This window comes from Rhopilema esculentum, chromosome 9 (genome assembly GCF_057945365.1).
Source record: "Rhopilema esculentum isolate cy_ngs chromosome 9, ASM5794536v1, whole genome shotgun sequence".
In the NCBI taxonomy this organism is placed as follows: domain Eukaryota; kingdom Metazoa; phylum Cnidaria; class Scyphozoa; order Rhizostomeae; family Rhizostomatidae; genus Rhopilema; species Rhopilema esculentum.
In genome coordinates, this window is record NC_142823.1 from 3,390,924 (window position 1) to 3,415,143 (window position 24,220).

Below are 24,220 nucleotides of genomic sequence, written 5' to 3' on the forward strand. Positions count from 1 at the left end.
TATATGTTTTTTTATGAAATGAAACGATAGACTACCATTATCGCAAGAAAGAAACATCAAAATTTTTTTGAGTGCACACCAATATGTAACATTTTGTTTGCTTTTAATTGCTAGCTTTTAAATGGTTTATGAAAATATAAACTTGTTAACGTTTCTTATTAATCATTCATTTTTTTAAGCTTTGAACTGGGACTTCAAAGAGAGAAAGTAGATTTCTACAATTTTCTTTGCTTTTTCATCCTATCCTAGCTTTTTCTATACTGTTTTTACTTCCGCATTTTCGGAATAGGACACCTGGTCTGATACTTGTAATAATCCTCCTTTTTTGGTAACCACAATATTTCTAGCATCAACTTAGCTGAATGTGAAGACGCGTGTATTTTTTGGCGTTGTTCCATCGGTACTCCAAATGGTACGATTTGGAACCCTCTACCCCTTTCTTGCTACCCAGACTCGTATAACCCGTCTTTATTCACAACAAGAATCAACAATCTTGACCTCAGCTCACTCTCCAGTGGTCCTTTTTCAGTGGTCTCCCGCGTATGGCCCATGGTCTCCCAAAACGGAACTCTGACAACAGGGGTGGACATTTCCAGTAAAAATTTGGTCGCCCGGCGGTTACCCTGTGTAATAATAAGCGGTCTCCTGCAGGTAAGAACCGTTCGTCTCGGGTGCGTTGGAGACCAAGTTGTCCATCCCTGTTCTCGTCCTAATCCTTCCCTCTTTTGTCTTGGCAGGGATCTCCTATAGGTCCCTAAGCCTTCCCTAACATAACCAACTAACAAACATAACAGTATTTGTTGCCTGTCACAAGTTTGCTTTATCACCTCCCTCCAGGGGCAGTACGATGAGTTGCTTGTTTCTGTCGAGATCGTTTCACGAACAGGAAAACATCCACGAGGTTTGTTCAATTAAGATAACTTCGATGTTATCTGATGTTGACAGGAAGTTTTCTGTTAACATAAAGTGCTCGTTATTGCTTTTTGTTGTTGTGAATTCGTCACTATTTATACTCGGAAGGCAAGGCTCTTTTTTAGTCTTAAGCCACATTACCAAACTGAGGATATATGGAAAATCTCTTTCAACCGCACTCGGTTGAAAAAACCGAGTTTTTTCTTGCTTTTTTCGATTTTAACATTGTTTGCTAGCAGAAAAAGTTTGAGCTGAAACTTGATGACCACCGCCTGTGTGTTGAATTTTGTGTTATGTTGCATTGTTTGCACTTTCTGCTTATATGTAATGTTCTACTGTATCAATAGAAATTTTGCTTATTTATTGCAGGTCATTGTTCCAATGCCTTCGTGGAATTCACAAACTGGGGAGCCATTAGCTAAAGATGATCAGGAAAGAAAGAGGGTATGGCCTTATATGATATTGGCTTAAAAAGTGGTTCAGACCATTTTGTGTTCCTTTTCTGGTTTCATACTTCTCTAAGACTTCTATTTTATGCAACACAGCATTTGTTGCATCTTACCAAAGCCTTTTATGATAACTAGTTACAGAACAGTATTTTCAATGTAATATTGAGTATTTTCAATACAATATTCAGTATTTTCAATATAATATTGAGTATTGTCATTGTAATATGCAGTATTGGTATTATACATCGAATATTTTCCAGTGAGGCTCTTGAACTACGAAATCACTGATTGCTACGAAGCAAGGAACCAGTCAAACACCCAATTCCTCTCAACGGCTTTTCGACCTGTGTTTAGAAATAGTTTTCTGTTTGCCTTGTGCTTCCTCCATTTTATGTCGACTATCTTGTTAAAGCCTACCAAATCATATCTCAGCGAATATCAAAGTGTAGCAAGATGTTTGGTTGTTGGGAAATAAAACGAATTATTTTTGTTTGTTTTTGCTTTGCCACAGTTTTCATTTTGTTAAGTCGATCAAGATGGTATTTTTATTTTCTTCAGTAAGTCCTTATCCAAATTCCGCTAACCTGCTAAAGCTTGTTTCAGTAAAATGTATGGTGATGTTTGTAATATATGCTGATTTTTCAGTACGAAATCGAAATGGAAATTATTCTAAAGCATTCTCCATTTCGTACCGAAAAAGAATTATTGGATAAATTCAATGAAATCGATGCAACTACAGGTAATTGATAGCTTCTTGAAAGTTTTTAGATTTATGATTGATAATAAACTAATCACACATTTAATTTAATATATCACAACGCAATGATTTGCGAATTTATGATATGAATTCCACCGTTGGTCACAATATGTTCACCGTTGGTCGCAATATGCCCACCATTGGTCGCAATATGTCCACCATTGGTCGCAGTATATCAAATAGAGAACAGAACGGTCAGTAGAAGGTCAACAAGATCAACTTCTAGTGAACAGTGGAACAAATTCACACAGTGTTGTGTTGATAGCACTGTGAAAATGTTTAAATAAATCCATCAGATGGAAATACAAGTATAATGGTCCTTAAATTTGGTGTGTAAATAGGATAGTTCGATTGCATTTGTAGAGTCCGTAATTTTATTCTTTTATCTTCTTTAGGAACACTGGTCATCATATTCAATCTTAAACTGCTTGACAACGGTGAATCAGAATTAGATGTGAGTGTTTTCAAGGCATTGCCACGATGCACCCTTCTATTTGCGATACCTTAATTTATTGGCAGTTGATCCAGTGATTCACTGATTTAGCAATATCGCAAGGACAGGTTTAGTTTTCAGTTCAACAAATGATTCAATGATTTGATAATAACACGTCTATTGCACTTGACCAGCGACTCTTTGATTGTGTGATCATCTGCTTATGATTTCTCATACTCATACTGAGTGTTATTGAACTTTCTTGCAGCTTACTTCAGACGCTGAGGATATTCTTATGAGAGATCCACATGCCAACGAAGAGTACGGATTCGATGAATAGTAAGTTGATTGTCATTTTCCTACAAGACTGATTTTAGGTTCATTCACTGATTGATTTCATCAAACTAAATCAGCAGCTCCGATCTTCTACGTTTTATTTCAGTGTCCCCCCGGAGCGAACCTCGTTCCGGTCCTACACTGCCGTGTTGTACAGTGAACCACGTATGAGAATCTTTATCCAAGTAAGTAAAATTCACACGATAGTCTTCTCATTAAAATATCCCTAGACTCGCTTTGTTTTTGTTATTATGCAAGTTTTAAGTTTTACGACATATGTATCAAGTTGTCAATTGAAAAGACATGTAATTGAAAGCCAAGAATTCCTTCAATCCTTCGTCATTGAAGTTCAAAAATGTAAGCCGAATCTTTCATCAATTAGTGCAAGCCAGATAACTCTAGCTCCGGTGTTCCCAAAAGGGGATGCGAGAAGGAAAACAGAGAACTGCTTGCTCCAATGCTGCTACCGCACTGAGCTAATTGCACGATAACAATGTTATAACATAGCTGGTTTCCAAGGTCAGTTTGCTAGGTATAACACCAGCAATTTCACTGACTCATTCTACTCGATCTTTTTCTAGTTCCCATTTCGCTTGTAGTGCCTGGTCCAGTAATTGCGTGGGGATATCTCGCATTCTAATACAGTGCATTATTTTCCCCAAAGTAGTAAATGATTTTATATAAAGAATGAAATTTTTCTATGTCCGTAACCTTTTAAAATATAGAAAAAAGCTAAATAAAGTTCTGTACTCCATTCCAAAACTACCATAACCTTCTTCAAAAGTGCCCAAAGTAACTCGAAAACTGTAGCAAAATGGCACCACAGTTAATTGCCAAAAGCTGTTATATCACAATGTTCCTAACATCGCAATTAGGACAAACATTAACACCGAAATCGTGCTTGTAAAAAGTGGTCGAGAATTGCCTTCAAATCATTTCCACATGTTCCAGCATGTTTGAACATTTCTGAGGATGGCCTAAATTTCTGAGGATAAAGTTTTTTGCTAGTTGGAATCATCGTTGTTTTATTTTTGTTGCATCTTTGAAATTTGCAGAAAAAGAAAGTGAGGACAAAGCGCCTAGTTAACAGTGTATTCAAACCAATGTAAGTTTTTATCAAAGCTTGTTATCTTGCATGCTTTTTCTTAGAGATTCGATTCGAGCAATAGAGCTGTAACCCGTTTTAACACAATTTAAGACGAAATACCCCAAGGCTAAAGACACAGTAGCTCGTCAAGCTCTTTATGTATTTTTATATAAGCTCTGTACAGCAGAATAACCAACTTATGTATTCATATGTTAAAATAAGTCAGACCATACAGAGTTGCACAATAATGTGAATATGGCTCGTACCCCGAGGTGTTGGCTGAAGAATTCTTTGGCTTATAATCCTGACAGGGGCCTATTGTCAACATTTGCATATCTTAAGACTGTTTCACTCGTTTCAAATAAAAGAAGTATTTTCTAAGCTGACCCAGATATTTAGTATTAACAGATTCCCATAATACAAAATTGTTGCATTTGATTTGCTATTTTTTAATTTAATCTTATTTCCAATTTTTCTATCTTGATAGATCGTATTCATACACATCAAACAGATTCAGAACTAGGTCTGAAAAAGAGGTCGAAAAGGCCGAATACGAGGCAAAGATTGGTAAGGCCAATCTGTTGATCAATGGCTTCTTGATAGTGTTGATTAATATTATCATTCACTTGATTGAAACTCGTTGGGTTTATGAAGTCATCTCTAAAGATTATCAAGCAATTCCCAAATCAATTGCAGTTGATTAACTAAAATTTCATATCTAGTAAGTTTTGCGTAAAAAATTATAAATTGCAGACCTTTCCCTGCTTAGTATTTTCAATATGCTAAATTTTCTGATCATTTGAATGAACATTTGAAATTACTTGTACTGAATGAAATGTGCAATTTGACTTAACACAGATGCAACCCCTTTCCCTATATGTAACCCCCTTCCACCTTATTATGTAACCCTTTTCCCCATAAGGTACATAGGCAGAAGAAAATTTTATCTTTTTATGTGGTATTGGAATGAGTATAAAGTTTGAATCTTCAATGACCAATCAGTTCATGATCATACATTTCTTAGAGTGATTGGTTGCATGTCAAATGTGAAATCGTATTAAAACACAGCTATGAAACACTGAATGTGAAACTAGTATAGACTGGACTGGATTTTAGTGTACCAAAGCTCGATCTCCATCAAGCCACTATAAAAGGGTTTGTAACCCTGAGTGTCTGTGGCCTAAGAAGTTAATTGAGGAAAACAAGACAAAAAATTATACATTTTATAGTTTCCATTCAGAACCATGGTCACGTAAAGAGGTTAAGTAACGTAATAGGTTCTTGGGGTATTTGATAACATAGGTCAGTTCATGTTATCAAATACCCCAAGAACCTATTTGATAACAGGGCCCTCGTTGATAACAGCACTTAGTGCGTTGAAGAGGTTACCTGACGTATTGCTAGTTTGGCATTTCGTTCTGGTAGTAAAAAATATAAAGGCATTTAGCCTTTTTAGCTGTATGTGTCAGAATATTCTTGCTAAGACTTCTTGACGTAGTTTTTACCACTTTAACAGTTTAGGTAATTAATCAAGTTCTCTTTTTGTGACAGCGGAGGAAAAAGCCAAGGAACTGTCTATACAAGCAAAGTAAGTTTCTTATATAAATTTATTGTCAAAGTAAATTTATTGTCAGTTCAAACATGCGTGCTTTCATTACTGTATCTTGATTTGTCACAATAAGGAAGCCGCGGATATACTGTTTACTTTAGTATTCTTATGTGTTTGTCCCCGGGAATAAGGCCTGGTATTCATGCCGTTGTTGTTGAAAGACCAATATCAGTTTTCGTTAATATCTCAGTTTTCGTTAATATCTCAGTTTTCGTTAATATCTCAGTTTTCGTTAATATCTCAGTTTTCGTTAATATCTCAGTTTTTGTATTTTTAGAGAAGCACTACCAAGAGATAACTTGGCTGCAAAAAATAACAGGGTGAGATATTTTTAATTTTTTTTAATTCCGTAAATAAGTCGCACAAAACTGTATTCTCTGATGATATATAAATGCTATATACTTGAAGTATTAAACTAATTTTAACAAGGAAATCATATATCAGTTGATATCAACAACAAATAAATTGATAAATTGAACAAATAAAGCAAACAAAATATATATTAACATGAATTAACAGCATGAAGGCCAAGTGAGGCAGATGAAAGCTGAACAAGCCAAAATAGATGCTGAGGTGAAGAGACGAATAGCAGAAGAGAAAAAGAAGTTAGTATAAATTTATTGCAGTCTCATTTTAGTTCCAGAGTAATAAAGCTTTACTTCGAGTTTTAAACAGTACTCAGTATTATAGAGATAGGCGGGATATTAATCTTACTTGCAGCACGAGACGGTTACAGGTTGTTACTCGGAGTACCTGGCCCAATATAATCTGATTTGTGAAGGTATCATGCATTTTATTTGAAATCAGACATTAAAAATGGAAACCGTATATTTTTTAAGAAAAGCTACCACGATCAATCTTCTGTGTAAGGAATTCTCTAGCTAATCTTTTCATGGTGATACCAATCTATAAATGAACTGGTCTTTTTGCTATGAGTTATTTTTATTTGTTTACAGTCTAACCTCGGTAAGTCCAACTCTAAAGGAAATAGAAGTTTGTTCCACTATTCAAGGTCTCGACCTATCCGGGGCTATTTCTGTACATAAAGCATATTAAAGTAAAGGACGACATAAAAGTACTGAAGTGGCACTCGACTTATCATGGTGCAACTGTATTTTTTTGCAGGTCGTTAAAAGAGCCTAAGCAACTAACGTTTACATTTGGATTCAACATCAATGCAAGGAAGTGTGATGGGATGTACATTTATAATTGCAACAGGTTTGGCTTTAATCGGCCTTGTCATGTATTCCAAATGCTTATTTTTATTTTTACACACTACCACTAACGAAGACAAACAAGCTATCAATTATTTCAAGCCTTAAACAGCAATTGCCTCACCTTGAACAGCGATTGCCAAAAGGATTTATTTGGTGTACGTTTCAAATTCTTTTCCATATCTGGGATGATACTTTTGTATGAGGGACTTTTTCTTTCAGATTTCTTTTTGATGAGAGTAACACGTTAATTGGATGCTATGCCATGTGTCTAGAATGTTATGGCTGTATTAACTGCAGGATAATTCAGAAGTACTTTGAAATGCTCTCGTTGATGAAAGTCTTCTGTTTTAGGTTAATACGAATGTGTGAAAAGATAGGCCCTCAACTTGAAGGGGGAGTGTAAGTATTTCAGATATATTTCTTTACGGGGACATTGAATGTTATACTTGGTTAGTTTGTGGTTTATATGATTTATAGATTTAATTGGAATATATCGAGGGACATTCCTATGTCTTTGTTTAGTATTTCAATACTGCGGAAAGCAAGATGTACCAGTTTTTTAAATGTCCTTTGGGCTGCTATGCGCTACCAGAAGAAGATGACATGAAAAGGTTCTGAATTAAAATAGTATTTATACGTCCCTGGGTGGCAAAAATTGATTTGTAAATGTGAAGGGAAGTATAAGAAAAGAAAGAAAGAAACTTGAAAAAGAGATAAGGTTAAAATATATATGATGTACTGTAAAATACAGAAAGAAACAAAACATCATGAAAGGATTTCATTTCCAATCTTGTATCTCAAAAAAGATAGATTTCATCTTTATATCTTTGTGGGTGTCCTTTGTTTTGAAAGCCTTCTATAAAGGGCTTTTTTCCATTTTTTCCATTTTGACAACTTTTTGCAATTTTGTTTGTTCTGGGGTTTCAATTTATATTCCTATTTTTTTACAGAAAATGTGCAGGCATAATAGGTAAGTGCCAATTTCGACATCTTAAGGAGGTATGTCTGTTCACTGCAATGGGTAACATTTGATTAGATTTGTAAAAGCACTGAACACCGAATTTTCTCATTTGATGCAGATTTGTTAGCTCGAGTGTCTGTGAGTAATATGTTTTGCAAGCCTTCTTTGATTAGCGAATTGTAATGTCATTAAGATACTAAATCATCTAAGAGCATTGATACCTTATGTCACAAAGGCTGATTATTTTACAATAAGCTCTAATTACTACAATGACTTTTGGAGGACTATCACATATACAATTAAAGAATATTTTTATTTTTAGGTATTGTAGATGTTCCATATCTAGTCCTTGAACCTACTCACAATAAGCAGGATTTCGCAGATGCAAAGGTAAGGCATATTGCTTAGGGTGTTTTAGAGCTGTAATTGCAGCTTGAAATGCTGAAATATTAAAGTTGCTAAAATATTGAAACAATATTTGGTAAATTCGCTTAGACGATGTCTTTTATAGCTTGTTTTTTTATTGTTCTGATCAATGCTCATTCAATGAACTGTGTCTAACTTCAGATGCTAGAAGGTTCACTCAGTTATCAATACTTTATTGCTGAAATGCCATTATAACTATTAAACAGCTTTATCATAGTTTTTTATGCTTTTATTGCAATTCTGTTTAAAGTGAGTGACATTTTAGAGACCCAGCTACATATAGATGTACTCAGCAACTAAATGGCATCTTAAAGAATTTTTCTTGTTTTAGGAGTATAAACATCTTTTACGATCGATGGCCGAGCATATGTTACAATATTGGAAAGATTCAAAGATCGAAGGTATAGTATTTATTTATACTTTGTTGATTCCATATCTCAATGTTGATTGTAATGTTAAATATTATTTCTGTTAAACATCTAAGAACACATTCTCTTACAAGTGATAAGGTAGATGCATTTCTAGCAAATTACGAGCAGATTTGAATATATAATTTTTCAATGAGTTTTTTCTGATTTGTTTTAATGATTATTTTGCAGAACATGGTGTTACAGCATTTTGGTATGTTTTTCCCGATTTGCATATATTATATATCTTTAGTATTTATATTTTGCCAATGTGAAATAAAGGCACGACTTCTTTAATAAAAGATAATTAAAAAGGCATGGCTGCTTTCATTAGAAATGATAAATACTCAAGCATCAGATGCTGGTTAAGGTTTCCGATCATTGACTACCGCATCGATCGATGTACAAAAAAGAAAATTGATTCTTCTGTACATTGTCTAGTGTTCGCTTTTAAGGTTTCATTTTTTAAGGAATATGCTTGAGGCCTTCCAAAGAGAAGAGGAGAAAAAATTCAAGAAATATATGAACACCAAGTTTTTAAAACGTCAATGGAAATGTCTTTTAAAATTTTTGAAAGATGAACCCTTTGTAAATATTCTTGACTGTTTGTAGACTACCTGATTTGTCAAAATATTTTTTAAGAACATTAAAACTGGGTAAATTGGTAGATTGGTAGGTTTCCATATAGGTTAAATTGGTAGAAGCTAAATAAATATGTCAAGTAATACTCTGCTTGCGCAGCAAAAACCCTAGTTTATAATTGTAGAGCCACACCCTGAAAGGGGAAATTATTTGCAACCCATGCTCTTCAGAATGAAATAAACACGCTGTGTCTTTCAATAATTTGAAAAGCCATATTAAAGTTTGTTTGTATTTATTCGGTTTAGTAATAAATGTTTGTATGTCGATAGACTATATTTTTTAAAGCTATTGTACTCTTTTGACTCCAAGATCAAAATGTACGCTCTAATGTTGATGCATGTTATCATATGCCTTTTTTAGGGAAGAGTTTGGCTACACCGGTAGATGGAGGGACGATGCCTCAAATGAGAGTAAATTTTTACTTAAGAGGGCTATGAGTGTGCCACTTTGTGTACAATGTGGTGAGTGAATCAAATTTCAATAATACTTCCGTTAACGGGAGCCTCCTTATACTGGATAACTCCTTATACCGGACACGTTTTGTATCGGACACCTATTGTATCGGACACATCCTTATGCCGGATAACTCCTTGTACCTGATAAACCCTTGTACACGACAACTCCCTATACTGGACAGCTCAAAAACGGACACCCCTAGACCATAGACACCCCTAGACCATGGACACCCCAGATCATGGACACCCCAGACCATGGACACCCCAAACATGGACACCCCGAAACCACGTAGACTCCTAAACAACGGCTACCTCAAACAAAGTAGAAATAATTCCGTTCCTGAATTACTTCTTAATGGTAAAAGCGTTGTAGTAATGTTGACACAAGGCATCTTTTTACGACAGACAGTCATTCGGGCACAACAGGTTTCATTTATATGGAGGATCTACTGAATCTGTTTACTCGTTTTTGACGGTGAATCACCCTTACAAATAATTTGAAAACAACTCTGAGTTATAAAAGTCTTGAGTTTTTCATTATCGTAATTGCTTCTAATGCTACTTGTTACTGTCTTATAGATTCATGTCTGAAATGGCGGCAACTGCAGTTCTCTCGAAAGCTTAGCTTGGAAAGCGTACCAGAATTTTGGGTGTGCTCTATGAACACGGATAATAATTTCAAAACGTAAGTCTAGCAAAGGTTACTTTGTAGTATTCTGGCTTTCTGGATAGCAACCTGTCGATTACTGTTTTATATTTTTTCAAAAAGACATCGTTATGATATTCTGATAAACAAGAATTGATAAGGATAGAAAGCGGGTTGATGAAAAACGCGAAACCACTGTTTGGAGAATCTATTATATCACTTTAGAAGAAATCAGCTTTGCAATTAGCGGAAAATGATGGGCTTGTAAGAGCAGGCCAAGGAGCATGAAACTGGAATCGAGAATAGATGATCTGATTCTGATAAGGTTTAGCTGTCGTTCTAATTTTACCTTTTGCATATAAAGCTTAGATCCGATTTCATTGCATGAAATTCATCGTCTGTTTAGCCAAGTAAAGCATTTAACCATTTCTTGTCGAGTTAAACATATCTAGGTCCTCTAAAGGTTGAAATAACAAATATGCTAGTTATTGATGTGTTTATTACGATACAGAAAATGCATAGGGAACGATTTTGAGATCTGAAGCTGTTTTTCATATCAGTGAATTTTAGATATAGACATGATTCTTAGAAGACCATGCATTGTTAAACATGTTGATTCCAAAGGTCAATACCGTTTCGTATATGCGTTATTCCTTTGCTTTTTGCTTTTTACCGTTTTCTCCAGACAACTTGTTTTAGTTGAATCGTCTTGCAAAATTTTATGATCTTTTATAGTTGTACAAAACCGGAACAAAAGCCAAATATACAAGCAGGAAGACTTCAAAAGGATATAAAGTCGGTTGAACAGCGTGCCGAGCAAGATATCAAAAGATTAACTGACAAGTTAAAAAAAGCGGAGGTAACTTAACCAATTTTCGTTGTTTGACTACTTAATCCACTGAGTATTTAGTTTATATTTTATTGTCTAGCGAAAATGATTCTTGCAAATGTGCTTGAAGTAAAGTTGTCAAAACCTTTTTGTTCTGATTAATCACAATTCACTACTGTTAGTATAGATAAGAAACCGGATACTAAACAGAGGTGATTATTAATTCTGTATATAGTATTGTAATGAAAATTGTACTGTAATTTTGTATCTACTGTAGTATTGGACTTGCTCTTGTTCCATGTCTTATCCTCTGATCTCTGTTATAACATGCCTGCTGGTCCCTAGCATAAAGAGAGGGACAGGGGAGAAGAGGAGGATCCTCTTTCGAGAACTGAAGTAGAAATATTTTCAATATTCATGTTTTCTCTTATTTTTAAGTATTGAAGGATAGGTGTGAGCGGTGGCTTGTGCTTTCCAGCATTTGTAAAAGATGCAAGCATCTTACTTTTTAGTTTTTGTGTTTGATGCTTTTTAGTTTGTTCACTGTATGATGAATTTATTTTTCTCCACAGAAAATCGCTGCCCGAAACAAGCCCTCCCCACCCCCTCCCCCGCCAATCACTACAGCTAGAAGACCAGTGATAAAGCCGACGTTTGCTCCAAAACCCAGCCCCCCTCCAAGGCGATCGCCTGTAACCAACTCAAGATCGTCATCAAAAGCAAGTACCACTCCGAAGGTAAGAATAGGTTGCGTTTTACTATCCTACTTAAGGTTTCTACGAGAATTGGATCAAAATTTCCCAACAGCTATTGAATAGCAAAGTTAACAAATCTATTTACAGATGTAAGACAAGGGTTGCCAAGGAATGGGCATCAGGTCTTTGTCAAAGGACTGTCTCAAGAACAGATAAAGAACGAGTTGAAGAAAGTCGTGAACGGAATGCCTTTTATGCATTCCATGTTAAGGCAAAAGTGAAATCTAAAGTGGAAGTACAAGGAATATGGTATAAAGGGTTGCTTTGAGGAAGAGGCTTTGAAACGCCGAATCGCGTAGAAATACCCATTTATCAGTTGAGTTTGTCTTAGCAACTAAATCATGTTCGCATAAGCTATCCAAAATTAACTTGCTCAATTAATACATCACCATAACCAAATTGATTCTGCCCTTGAAACATAAGCTCATTTAATGTTGAAGACACTTTTCGTAACTCTAGGCTGTTCAGAAGGCATTGAAAGAAATCAGTTCACCGGCGAAAAAAACAGCATCAAAGAAGGTATGTTTTGCTATCTATTTCAAGCAGTTTGTATTTTTGTTGTGAATTTTAATGACCTCCTGTGAAAAAAGAAAATTTTTTATACATATATGTCTTCTTTCTAAACTATTAATGCTTTAGACTTTGAAATGGCTTTGAAAAAAGCAATATTTTACATCATATTGGCTAAAAGCTTTTTCGTCTGACTCTCCTTAGAGCATAAAACGTCCGAATAAGGGTCCGAAAGAACACGATGAAAAATATATTCCCAGTTGTGGATCGAAATAGGCCAATCAGAAAAACACAAGCACAAAACCGGTATAGTTGACCAATCAGTGCCGCGCGCCTAAAAAAATTACCACTGAAGTCCAAAAGAGAAAACGAACTCCTTCTGTCTACACAATGACGGCTTTTTCGTTTGTATGTAGATCGATTCCAAAATTGCTAAATGGAAAGACGACCGGGCTCTGCCAATTATCCGAAACATGTCGTCATTATAGAGTTTACCGCAATCTGGGTTGTCTAAAAGATGTTGACCGATGGCAGAATCACTTGTTTTAACAGTGTTTCTAGACCTACAAAATCGAGGAGGCTGTTCTCTTTGAGGGGCAGTTTTGTTTCTTATGTTGGAAGGAGCATGTTGTTTTATCCTATCCCCCAATCTTTGTGTTGTGCATCCTACGTAGCCAGAATCACATTGGCACGTAAATTCATAAACAGCGAAACTTTTTTGGTTGGTAGGAACGCAATCCTTTTGAATGGATGGAAGGGCTCTCCTAGGGTTGTAAACAATACGAGAATTGTTTTCAAGTTCTATAACCGCAAAAAAACTGTTCACGCTTTAGACTTTAAACATTAGTTTTTATGTATGAGAACGAATTGGCTATAAATTTGTATCAAATACAGATTTCCAAAATCGCTTGTAATTTACTTACTACGAGAAGCAGCAACAACTTGCAAAGCAGCTACGGGGTATTTAGAAGGCCTTATCCCACCTTAGAATGTCGAAAGAAGTACAGTACTGATGGGGGGAACGGACGAATATTTATTATGTATCTTGGAAGAAAATGTATCTTCATTTGACTGAACAGCGCTTAATTTTTGTTCGGCGCTATTCGGTGATGTTGAGTTGGAAGTCTTAAAACGTTCTCAAAATTTTAATTTTCTTGTTTCTGTTGACAACACCGCCGTGTCACTCCATTGTTTCTATGACGTCATTTCCTTTTGAAGGTTGAGCAAAGCAAACGACGAAGATCTCCATCTCCTCCACCTAAAAAAGCCACCCCATCGTCAGCAAAATCAACGAAAAAGACCGAACCACCGGCGAAAAAAGAGCCAGCGAAGAAACGAGCGGTTGTAGCCGAGTCAGATGAGGTTAGTTTTTGTTTTGGTTTTTGTATCCAAAGCATAAGAAGGCTTCCATGAACGATTAGATTTAAAGTGGGAAGAGCAGCTGTATGATTTTTTAAACTGAGTGTACTTTTAGATGTCAAATGAGAATCTTTTATGCCATATCAAAAAGGCTATTATGATTTAAATTAATTTCGCAGGAAGAGGATGTTAAGCCTGTCAACTCTAAACGAAAGAAAGCTGCACAACCCGAAACAACAGAGGAGGTAAGCCCTAATGGTCGTAGATAAAAATGTGTTTATTTGAGAGGTTTCCATGCATTATTAACTTGTAAAAAAAATATACGGACGAGGAAAAACTTATATCACACATTTAAAAAATCTTTAGATTATTTCTGTTAAACAATTAAGGCCTTAGTAATTTTCTAATGTTTTATAGTAGGCCTATAATATAAGATTTATAGTACCTTATCTTATAATTTGTGATATGTATTATATTCTCTTGTTCCTTTTTTATGTTTTACAGCAAACATCATTACATCATACATGACATTATACTAGATTCTCCAATAGCGAAAAATCAAGATTTGTCTTATTGATTAACCTATTTTTGAGAATTTAACTCATTAACAAAGCTAAATGGCTGTTAAGTTTCAACAGTAGATCAAAATCCTATGTTTTAGGATTTTTCAAACATATTTTTTAGCTTACAATATTTCAGAGAACACTTTCTTATATTTATGGAAGTTTAAAAAGGAATTAATCTTTATCGCCTCGCTTTCATAGAATGTGGCCACTTCAAGTGAAAAAGTTGATAGTAGTACAACAGCGGCAACAGAAGAACCAAAGAATGTAAGTAACAATGAGTGCAATCGAGTTTGGATGTAACATTTAAGTTCCATTTGAATAGGCCCAATTTTTTGTTTCATGCTCAACTCGTTTCGAAACAATTAGGATTCTGACTGACAAAATAGCGTCAGGAAATCTGATTCGATTTTTAACATCGACTTTCTGTCGCGCTGTCTCACTCCAAGGCTACTTCTTTTAGTTACTTTTCGATAAATTGTATCACGAATGGGCTAGAAATGTAATTGCCGTGCTGGAGCAGATCAACTTGATTTGATTCATCAGATGCTTGTCATCTTATGATGCTCGCGTCAGGTAGATAAATGTTAATGTCAACAATCGAATGAAACATGCCGAAACCTATAGCAACCACTCTCATGTTAAGTAAAAGCTTTGATCTGGGGTTAAAACAATACTATTTGCTATCTCGGGACTGCATCTTTTTATTGTATGGGTAAGTCACAATGAATCCGTTGCTGGGCGGGGTATTTGCGTTAAAATTTCCTTCTAGTAATGTCTCCTATTTTTTGTTCTACGTCATGGCTTTCTGATATCCGTGCATTTATTCCCCTTCCAGGAAGCGAAAACGACTAACGAAGAACCAAAATTTGATACAGTCTGTAAGTGTATTTCTCGTTTCATCTGGATGTTTACTTTTAGCTATTAAAACAAAAATACTCACTGTTGCTTGGCATAAACAGAGGTAACCCTGTGTTACTCCTTGTAAAACCACATTAAAGGACAGAACTAAAGACAATCAAAAGCCCGACAAATAGACAATTACCTTTGTCTCAAAATTTCTTCGCTTCTCCAAAAACCTTGCATAAGTTTTGCCCCCAAAGATGCCCATGCTGTTAAAGCTTCGCAATATCATTTATTAGCAATCCTTAACCAGATTTTTTAGTCATGTTGATGATTTTTGTCGAGGAGGACTATGTTTTTTAGCAAACATAAGCTACAGTAAATTCTCGCAAAAGAGAACCCAAGAGATGAAAAACATACAGCCTGCCTTTTTTGATTGAGGCCCTTTTTCATAAATTTTTTCCCCGCTGAGAAATATATATGTCTCTTAATATAACCGGCATCTTAATGAATTTTGGTCAGTATGTTGGCAATATTGTGCAAAAAATCCCCGACACTATATATCATCTATTATAAACAATCCTTGTCTCGGATAAAAATTAATTGAAAGTATTTTTAACATCTGCAACCCTTTTATCTTCAAAGTGAAAATCATACAACCCTTAGAAAAAGAAATGTTAACCCTGAAATGACCATGTACATTGTTTAAATAAGAACAAAGATCAGTCTAGCTCTTGAAAAGTAGGCCATTGTTTGCGGGTATTTCTTGCGCTATAGCCTATAGAATGTATTGCGAGTTCTTCACAACGTTCCTGTATTCTCTCAGATCAACTAGATACAAGAGTTGAGGCAAAAGTTAATACCAGATGGTAAGTAATGTTTGTTTCTCTTTTTTTTCTTTGGTTTATTTGATATTAGTTTTTCATAAACACACTCCGATTCAATTTTTACGTTGATTCACACTGGCATTTACTTTTCTTTTGAGAATCTGTTGAAATGTATGAGCCTCAAACTGGACAACATCTTTTTAAATCCATACCAATATCGAAATGAGTTCCTATTATCTAACAAGCAAATACCTAGCTGCCCCAGTTTAACACTTAGGAACAATCGAAACTCCTGATACTTTTAAAGAGGTAGTAAATGAATATAATAACACCCACAGAGTGGTTAGGTTACATGTTGCCTGGTGTTGGCATTGTTAAGTGTGAAACTTCGAGTTGCAACTTAGAATTGTCCACGTCTACTTGCCAAAGCGTTAATGTCTAAATTATAGATATGATTTTCACGTTCAGATGAAAATTTGATCTTGATATTGAAATTTTGTGCAAATGTATACGATGATTCAATAAGATTGAGAGTAGATTGAGCTATATTATGTAGAATTTATTTTCAAAATAATCCCACAGCATTTGTGCACATTTGTATGACCTTTGTTCATATTGTTAGCTTCATGCAATTTGACATTTTCATGCTCGTTCCTTTAAGGTATGCTGGAAAGGTCATCTCTTTGAAACACGGTGCTGGTTTGAACAAGATCAAGGTGAAGTTTGACCTTCATAGTCAGGACAAGTTTGATAAATGGTAGGCCTGATATCTTCTTTCTAAATTACTTCAGAGTTTTTTCTTTTATTTCTGTTTAATTGACTGGTTTGGTTTTTCATATCAGTCTTTGCTCTATCAATGTTTATGGGAGAGACACTGCTGTAACCTTCAAACCCCATCTCTGGTTTCGGATTTTTCTTTAACTCTTGATTTTCGCTTATCGACTTTCTCAGCGTTTCTATTTAGTATTGACATTTGCTGTTAGCTGAATGGGCCATTAAATGGATCATTTTTGTTCACTGAACAAAGGAAGCACCAATTTTTCTGACACTGTAAATCTTGTTGCGATTTCTTAAATGTTTACCTCTCTTTTCTGTTTCATTCGTTTTACCAGTTTCATTGGTTCCGTTTGTTCCGCTTGTATCGTCTGTTTCGTTTCTGTGAAATGTTTAACATGTTTCATTTGTTTCGTCTGTTTCACCCTGTTAATTTGATTAAACTGTCTTACCCCCTCCCCCATTTGTGTCATCCTTTTCCTTTGTTATGTTAGGTCCATCTGTTTTATCTCTGCCAGACAATGACATATTTTCAACATTACGCTTTAAATTCCTTTTTTAATTACAGGTTTAGTGAAAACGACAAAAACCTACGACTGTTAGAGGTTTGCAATTTTTCATCATCATTCTTTTTACAATTGTTTGATAATGTTGTAATCGTCATTGGGCATGGACTGCAGCAGTTGATGTAGAAGCTAGATATATTCAAGAACTTTGTTAGTTCACGTTATAATATTGCAGGTATTGACAAGTGGGTACAGGAAGGTCTCACTGTGTTTTCAATTGATTATGTTGTCAATGCAAGCCTAACAATGTCTTTTATTTTATAAGTACTGTGCTTTTGGAAGGAGGTGCCGGAGAGTTGCTTTTGCTTTTTCGAAAGGACACATTTTTATGTGAAAATTTATTAATGATATGACCCAATGAATTAGAGTCTTAAACATTGCTGAACCACATTTGTTGTTGCCTTGCCATTGCACTTGGATATAATCCTTTAGAGTCAATCCTTTAGGAAGATGACACGCAACCTGCAGATGCAGAGGGAACACAGGCTGCCTCTCCCACTAACAACAACGAGATATCATCTTCAATCGCTTCACCCTCATCGACTAATGAGGATCGTCTCCCAGATAATGACAAATTACGAAGCTTGCAAGAACTGTTAGATGGTGTCGTACAGAAATTTAGGTACGAATTTTCACTCGTAAATGTCAATTTGACTCCAACTTCTAATCAAATTTCCAGCCCTTCCGAGAGGTCTTAATTGTCTTTCTGCTCTGCTTATCATTTCCGATGCTTAAACAGCTTCGAATTTTGCTTTTAGAGAAAAGGCAACGTATTCATTCCCTTTAATCAATTACAAAATAGCATTAATTGATGTTTAGTTGCATGTATCAACCAGATGTAGCTTGGGGTTGAGTTTTATCGGTCAGATCAGGGAACGCAAATATTTGAAAGATATTTACACTGTAGTAAGAGTTATTGCAAAGTGTGAGTACGTCAGGTCTGGTCCTAGACGAGACTTGCTCCTTGACAAGGCTTGCTCCTAGACGAGGCTTGCTCCTAGAAGAGGCATGCCCACAAGAGAGGCATGCGCATAAGAGAGGCTTGCTTGTAAGGAGTCTTGCTCCTTGCCTAGACATGCTCCTAAGCGAGGCTTGCTTGGAAACAGGGCTTTCTCTAAGTGTGAGTCTATTCAAATAAGGCCGCTCTCTAATTCTGAAACCTTGTTGGTCGTAGCGCAAAAAATGAGGTTTGCAGACGACTTTTCTTCATGTTTTGTGCCTAAAGAAGGTGAGAAATGCTTTGACAGGGTCTCTGAAGTAAGCGAGCTAAAGTTTCTTTCTTTTTCCAGACGGTGTCTTCATTACTTCAGACCGCCTGATTTCGTGATAGAAAAGCACGACATTTTGCACAACTTAACGCCATACGATCTAAGAGATTTCGATCTGGTAGGTAGTCATTACTGTTAAACCTTCCACCAACTTCTTCTTCTCTTTTGGGTTTTGTGTTTATTATTTGTTAGCACAAAAATATTTTACAATACTGCGAAATCGTAAACGAAGCATCAGAGTTCTAAAAATCCTGAGAAGTTAAATACCCTTCACTTTACTAAAGAAGTCTTTTGCAAAGCCACTTGCTATATTAGTTTTGTTATTTTTCTCTCACAGGGAAGGTTTGTTGCTGATTATGAGAGAAGTATCAGAAAAGTAAGTAGAGCCTGTATTAGAGGTGGTTTTTCCCAGTTTTTCAAAATCAAATGGTACACCAAAACTTTTCGTTTATATATCAAAATATTCCTAAGATTAAATAACTATACTTGATAAGTAAATGATATGTCTTGTCAATTCTGCAGATCTGGCATCTGCTTCAAGAAGCCTCTCGATCCAATTTGCCTGCCGCATCTTCTCGTGCTTATGCATGATTTATGATCTAATGAATATTACTGTTCATCGGTCAGTTTTAAAAGGCTAGACGTCGTATAAACAGAACTTTATACACTCAAGTATTGTAAAGTAAGGCGGTTCTAAGTTGCATTTGCAAATTTTACGCTTAATGCGATCATCAAGCAACTGTTCTTTCAGTGTTCATATGAGCTTCTCTCAAGTCCTTTTTCCTTCGCAATATATTAGTAAACTGTAATCTTCATTAGTTTGCATCTAATGTTTCTATGTAAAATTAATGCAGTAAAATTTACCTTACTTGGCTTTGATGTTTGCAATACTCGACAGAAACTTTTAAAAAGCTGTTTTCGAGAAAAAAGACTACGGAAGATGTTTAAGAATAAAATTCACAAAATTTTATATACTTTTGCAGGGCCCACGCCACGAATTTTAAAGTGGGGGGGGGGAAGCTAGAAAAAGTAGGGGGCCAAGGCTTCTTATCCCTTTTACTGCAGCTTTAAAACTACTTGCTTCGCAAAAAAGTTGGAGCTCTGTTTTGTTGTCAATTTGGGCAGTGATTAAGCCCATGGCAACATAGGCCCTTGGCAACTTTGTCACCCAATTTCTCGCCCCAGTCTCTCTCTGCAAACTAAGCGCGCAAATATCGAAAATGTGTATGGCACAGCTGTATAACAGTCAAAAACTTATATACCCAGGAAGTAAACAAAAAGCATAATCAGATTAAGCTCTCTTAAAAGCAACCAGTATGACAAAAGTCAGATAGCCCCTCAACAAATAATGAAATGCCTCAACGATACGTTATTTTTACATCTCCCATATTATCTTTGCATTTAATTGCTACAAAATTGTTTTTTGAATTTTTGCTCGTAAAAAACTGTTTCATGCTTGCTGTAGGACTCAAATTGTATTTTTATTTTAACTTCCTTGGTGACTCAACCTGTTTATAATTTGAGAGAAGAACGATCCCTTTAAAAGGCGTATGCTATATTGCTGCTAAACCTCTTTTGCTACAAAATTTATTGCAAATTGTCTCATTCTTCTACCAGCACCGTGAAAGAAAACTTTTTCTTATATCTGAATTTGTCACTAGAAGAATGTTCGTTCGCGAAGTCTTTCGTATGTGCGCATGTGTTGTATCAGTCAGTTGTCACGAATTTTTTTCGATTTTGCAAAGAGACCAATCGATGCTTCATTCTTTGGGTTTATCAATGCCAAATAACTCTAGCCTGTTGCTTTGACCTCATCTATTACGCAGATTCCAGGCCTTCATGTGTTTTTTCTGTTGAGATCCCTTCTTGTCAGCTTTGACATTATCATTTTGAAATACCTTTAACCCTTTCATATCTGGTATTGATGCAGTTAAGCTCAAACGTATCTTAACAGTGAGTGCCATATGATTAGCTCGTAGGAACTAGCGACACCGCGCAACACAAAGTGAAAGAGGAGGCCGAGAAACAAATCCAGGAGCTGGTCAAAGAGAAGGAAGAGAAAGATAAGGAACTTGAAGAAGGTAAAAAGAATCTTGATGATTCCAAAGAGGAGTTACGGAAGCTGCGGCAGAATGTTAATGTTTTGATAAAAAGCATTGTGAGTAGATTTCTACTGCTTGTTTCATTCAATTTTGCTAAGTTCTGTTAAGTTTTGCCTATTTTCAAATTATTTTTTGGTTTATTTGCAATTTTAACGTGAAATCTTTTAGTTGTTTATTTTTATAATTTGCTGATCTTTCGACTAATGAGATTTTATTGATTTTGATTGTCTTTGATTAATTGATTATCACATGTGATTTTTTGATTACCTCTGATTACCTTTGAATACCGATTTCTAGATTATGTTCTTCCATTTACATGATCGATTGCAAACACTTCAAGTGACATTATTTGCAAATCTGTTGCTACTTTAATCTTTTGCAGAGGCCTTCTGCATTCAATGTTACATATTAACAATTTCTCAATTCATTTTGCTGCATGTAGGGAGCGCAAATAGAACCGGAAGATGACAGCGAGCACGTAGATACATTACTTAGTGCAATTGTTCAAAGTATCGGCGAAAGCAGCTGATGAGTCCAAGCTTAAAACGAGAAACGCCTCGCATACATGTTGGAATACATAAACGAAAGAGAAAGTATCCCTGATCTCAGATTGTCACTAAAGGTTCAATCTGGAGCAGATGAAATCAGTTCTGGCACCCCTTTTGGTGTGACGTCAGCGAAGTTGAACGAACCTTGTAAAACCTTCCCTGCTTGTCATTGCCTGTAGCGACGCTGAGAGTCACATGTAGTATCCTAATAAGTACTAAATGCTTGTGAATCAATGATACTGCTATTTGTGAACAAGCCAATATCATATTACGTTGTGATCACGTCACCTTATGTTACTCCAAAGTCTTTGGCTACTCCAAGAAGGACCTTTTGTTTGACTCTGTGATGTTTTTAAAGGACAACTTAGGTAAAAAGTAAATTTATTAGTGAATAGTATGCTAAACCGAGAAGCAGCAATGAGCGTAAATGATACCTAATGTAAATATTCAGATTAGTCTATTCGTTGTTGAAGCGCTGAATCCAAAGTAAGGCTCTAAAATGCTTTGATTTACAGCAATTCAGGTTCTGAACATTTGTGTTGCAAAATACATTCTTATAAACCAATCTCCCTTATTTACACTCTTGCGCCAGTTATTCTTTCTGTTCAGTTATTCATTCTTTCTGGTTATCGAATTTCTAATTCAATAACCAGTTGTTTTCGTGCTGATAAAATGGCTAACCATTCTGTTTTGATAATATATAATATATCTCGCCAAATCTCTGTTTCGGAGCAGTTACTATAGCACACACAGAATTGCCAGGAAAGACGTCATGTGCAATATAGTACCACAGGCTAATTTTCACTTAGGTTTGAAAAAGTTCAACCAATCTCTCGATTTCTATCAGGCCTTTTGCTTTGCTTTTTAGAATTTGATGTAAGCGAAGGACAAATTTTTCTATATATTCCATCTTTAGATGTTTATATGTTCCAGTTGATTTTGTAGAGAGATATTTATTAATATCAGTTTTTATAGAATAAGCAGTTTTGGTTATACAATATTATTATTATATACAAAACCTCATTTCTTTGTACAGCATCATGTTTTTAAATTGTAGAAATAATTTGATATTGCTTCACTAAAGCAAATAAAAATGTACTAACGAGTTGATTTCTCAATCTGGTTCTCATCGACTTGGCCTAACTAGACCACGCAGGCTGTAGAGAATACTAATATCTGTCGACTGCCTTATTCAAGCCTAACTTTGATGTCCATGTTTCAAATAAAGCAATCTGAGTGGATGGAAACACTAATCTCCGAGATATTTAAATGAAGAAAATATGAGGAGGGTCTTGATGTCCCTACACCTTTTGAGCAAGTCGATTGTTGTAAAGGAGCTAGGTTCTTTTTGATTGATTTTTCTTTTGTTACATTCATTAAGTTTTCATTTAATTTATCAAACTGGAAAATGAGTGTACACATGCCTGGCAATTAATAAATTAATAAATGAATAAATAGATAAATAAATTTAGAATCTCACATATGTCATGCTGTTTTAGCAGAGTTGCAATCGCTATAACGAGTGCTAGTGTCATGTAAACTTACATGTGGACTAAAATGCTGGTCCTCATTCCCACTCTGAAGTCAAAAATGGGCACAAAGAAAAATATTTCAGAAGAATTTTCAAAGGGATAATTCTAATTAAATTGGTGTATTTACAATCAAGAAATAAATGACGAGTTTTTTATTTGTGAAATCAAGTATAGTGGCTTGAGTGTCGTTGCTTTCCGCCATCCGACTAGAATTAAACAGCTCCACTTATTTCTAAACAATTAGTTCAATATATTAATTCATGTTACATAAAATAAGGAAGCAATGTTTTGAATTAAACGCTACCTGATACTTTAAATTAACAGTTATTTATCATTATTTTGGTCCATGAGACCAGAAATTAATCATTATAGTAATGGGATCAATGGTTGGATCAAACGCTCATTCGAGTTGAGAATGGTCCACATATTTAATGTAAACTCACAATTAATTATACATGTAAAAAATGGATCATGTCAAGTTAAAGAAACGCAAAGAAACGTGTGCTTCTTGACAATAGCTTTGTCCATAGAAACGGGTTCATGAAACACAAATCACCGCCCATTTGTCAAATCTTTATAGCTCATTTGAATTTAGGATATGAAATAAGGTTTACTTCTTCAGGGCAGTTTTTTAAAGGCTTGTTTGCTGGAGTTCTGACTGTATACATGGACTGTATATAAGACAAGGGAAAATAGTCACCAGACCTCTCAGAAAAGGCGCGAAATGTGGTTGAAGATGCTGACGCCAACGCATGTTCGGAATTGGAATGCAAAGGAGAAAGGAGAAAGAGCAAAGGTGACCCTTTCATAAAGTTTTTCAAAATAATTAATTTGTTTTTCTGTTGTAAAGAAATTTGAAACTTGCAAGGGCATCAAAGAAGCAGTTGCATTTCCGACTTAGGGGGAGGGGCCACAAATTTTAGAAAGACGCTTCTTGTTTATTGTCATCAGTCACAAGAAAGTTCTGGCAAAAAGGATGCAGTGACAGTAACAATTCAGCCTAAAAGGAACGTACTGCTCCATGGAGGAGGTCTTACAGTGTCTTAGGGGCATTGTGCGCTCTGATACTTTTTGTCCCTACGTTTCTGGACAATCGGAAAAATTGCCTTTTGGCCAAAACAAAAACGCACGCGACACTTTGGGCTGTTCTGCTAATCTACTAATGTACAAGAACGAACGGCATAAACAGATAAATGGAGTTATTTACTATAAAACTGAGAACATGAATTTTTGCATAAAAAGGTGAAAGGTATCATGAAATAGTGACTGGCTAAGCTAAAGGATGTCAGAAAAATTAAAATTTGGCACCAATTAACCTTTTTAAGTTCGGAAACAGAGAATATCAGAAATTCTTCTTTTTGAATTACACTGGAGGAAAGGAACTTGCTATCTACTTTGCAAATGGCC

The 24,220-nt window shown here is 35.5% G+C and overlaps 1 protein-coding gene across 1 annotated transcript in view; it reads left to right on the forward strand.

Annotated features, from left to right (window-relative positions):
- Window positions 1–22,603, forward strand: part of LOC135689041 (ATPase MORC2A) — a 30,821-nt gene extending 8,218 nt beyond the window's left edge. Inside the window, exons 7-40 of the mRNA XM_065206142.2 lie at window positions 838–901; window positions 1,282–1,356; window positions 2,007–2,100; window positions 2,514–2,572; window positions 2,820–2,890; window positions 2,994–3,072; window positions 3,943–3,992; window positions 4,462–4,541; window positions 5,526–5,562; window positions 5,861–5,903; window positions 6,103–6,188; window positions 6,709–6,801; window positions 7,152–7,199; window positions 7,751–7,770; window positions 8,084–8,151; window positions 8,519–8,588; window positions 8,787–8,808; window positions 9,597–9,697; window positions 10,271–10,376; window positions 11,073–11,196; window positions 11,739–11,903; window positions 12,381–12,440; window positions 13,650–13,793; window positions 13,970–14,035; window positions 14,555–14,620; window positions 15,192–15,234; window positions 16,023–16,065; window positions 16,685–16,780; window positions 17,366–17,402; window positions 17,810–17,985; window positions 18,653–18,749; window positions 18,969–19,007; window positions 20,604–20,789; window positions 21,176–22,603. Of these exons, the coding sequence (XP_065062214.2) occupies window positions 838–901; window positions 1,282–1,356; window positions 2,007–2,100; window positions 2,514–2,572; window positions 2,820–2,890; window positions 2,994–3,072; window positions 3,943–3,992; window positions 4,462–4,541; window positions 5,526–5,562; window positions 5,861–5,903; window positions 6,103–6,188; window positions 6,709–6,801; window positions 7,152–7,199; window positions 7,751–7,770; window positions 8,084–8,151; window positions 8,519–8,588; window positions 8,787–8,808; window positions 9,597–9,697; window positions 10,271–10,376; window positions 11,073–11,196; window positions 11,739–11,903; window positions 12,381–12,440; window positions 13,650–13,793; window positions 13,970–14,035; window positions 14,555–14,620; window positions 15,192–15,234; window positions 16,023–16,065; window positions 16,685–16,780; window positions 17,366–17,402; window positions 17,810–17,985; window positions 18,653–18,749; window positions 18,969–19,007; window positions 20,604–20,789; window positions 21,176–21,262 (2,695 nt within the window). The 3' untranslated portion in view covers window positions 21,263–22,603. The remainder of the gene's footprint in view (window positions 1–837; window positions 902–1,281; window positions 1,357–2,006; window positions 2,101–2,513; window positions 2,573–2,819; window positions 2,891–2,993; window positions 3,073–3,942; window positions 3,993–4,461; window positions 4,542–5,525; window positions 5,563–5,860; window positions 5,904–6,102; window positions 6,189–6,708; window positions 6,802–7,151; window positions 7,200–7,750; window positions 7,771–8,083; window positions 8,152–8,518; window positions 8,589–8,786; window positions 8,809–9,596; window positions 9,698–10,270; window positions 10,377–11,072; window positions 11,197–11,738; window positions 11,904–12,380; window positions 12,441–13,649; window positions 13,794–13,969; window positions 14,036–14,554; window positions 14,621–15,191; window positions 15,235–16,022; window positions 16,066–16,684; window positions 16,781–17,365; window positions 17,403–17,809; window positions 17,986–18,652; window positions 18,750–18,968; window positions 19,008–20,603; window positions 20,790–21,175) is intronic.
- The last annotated feature ends 1,617 nt before the right edge of the window (window positions 22,604–24,220 follow it).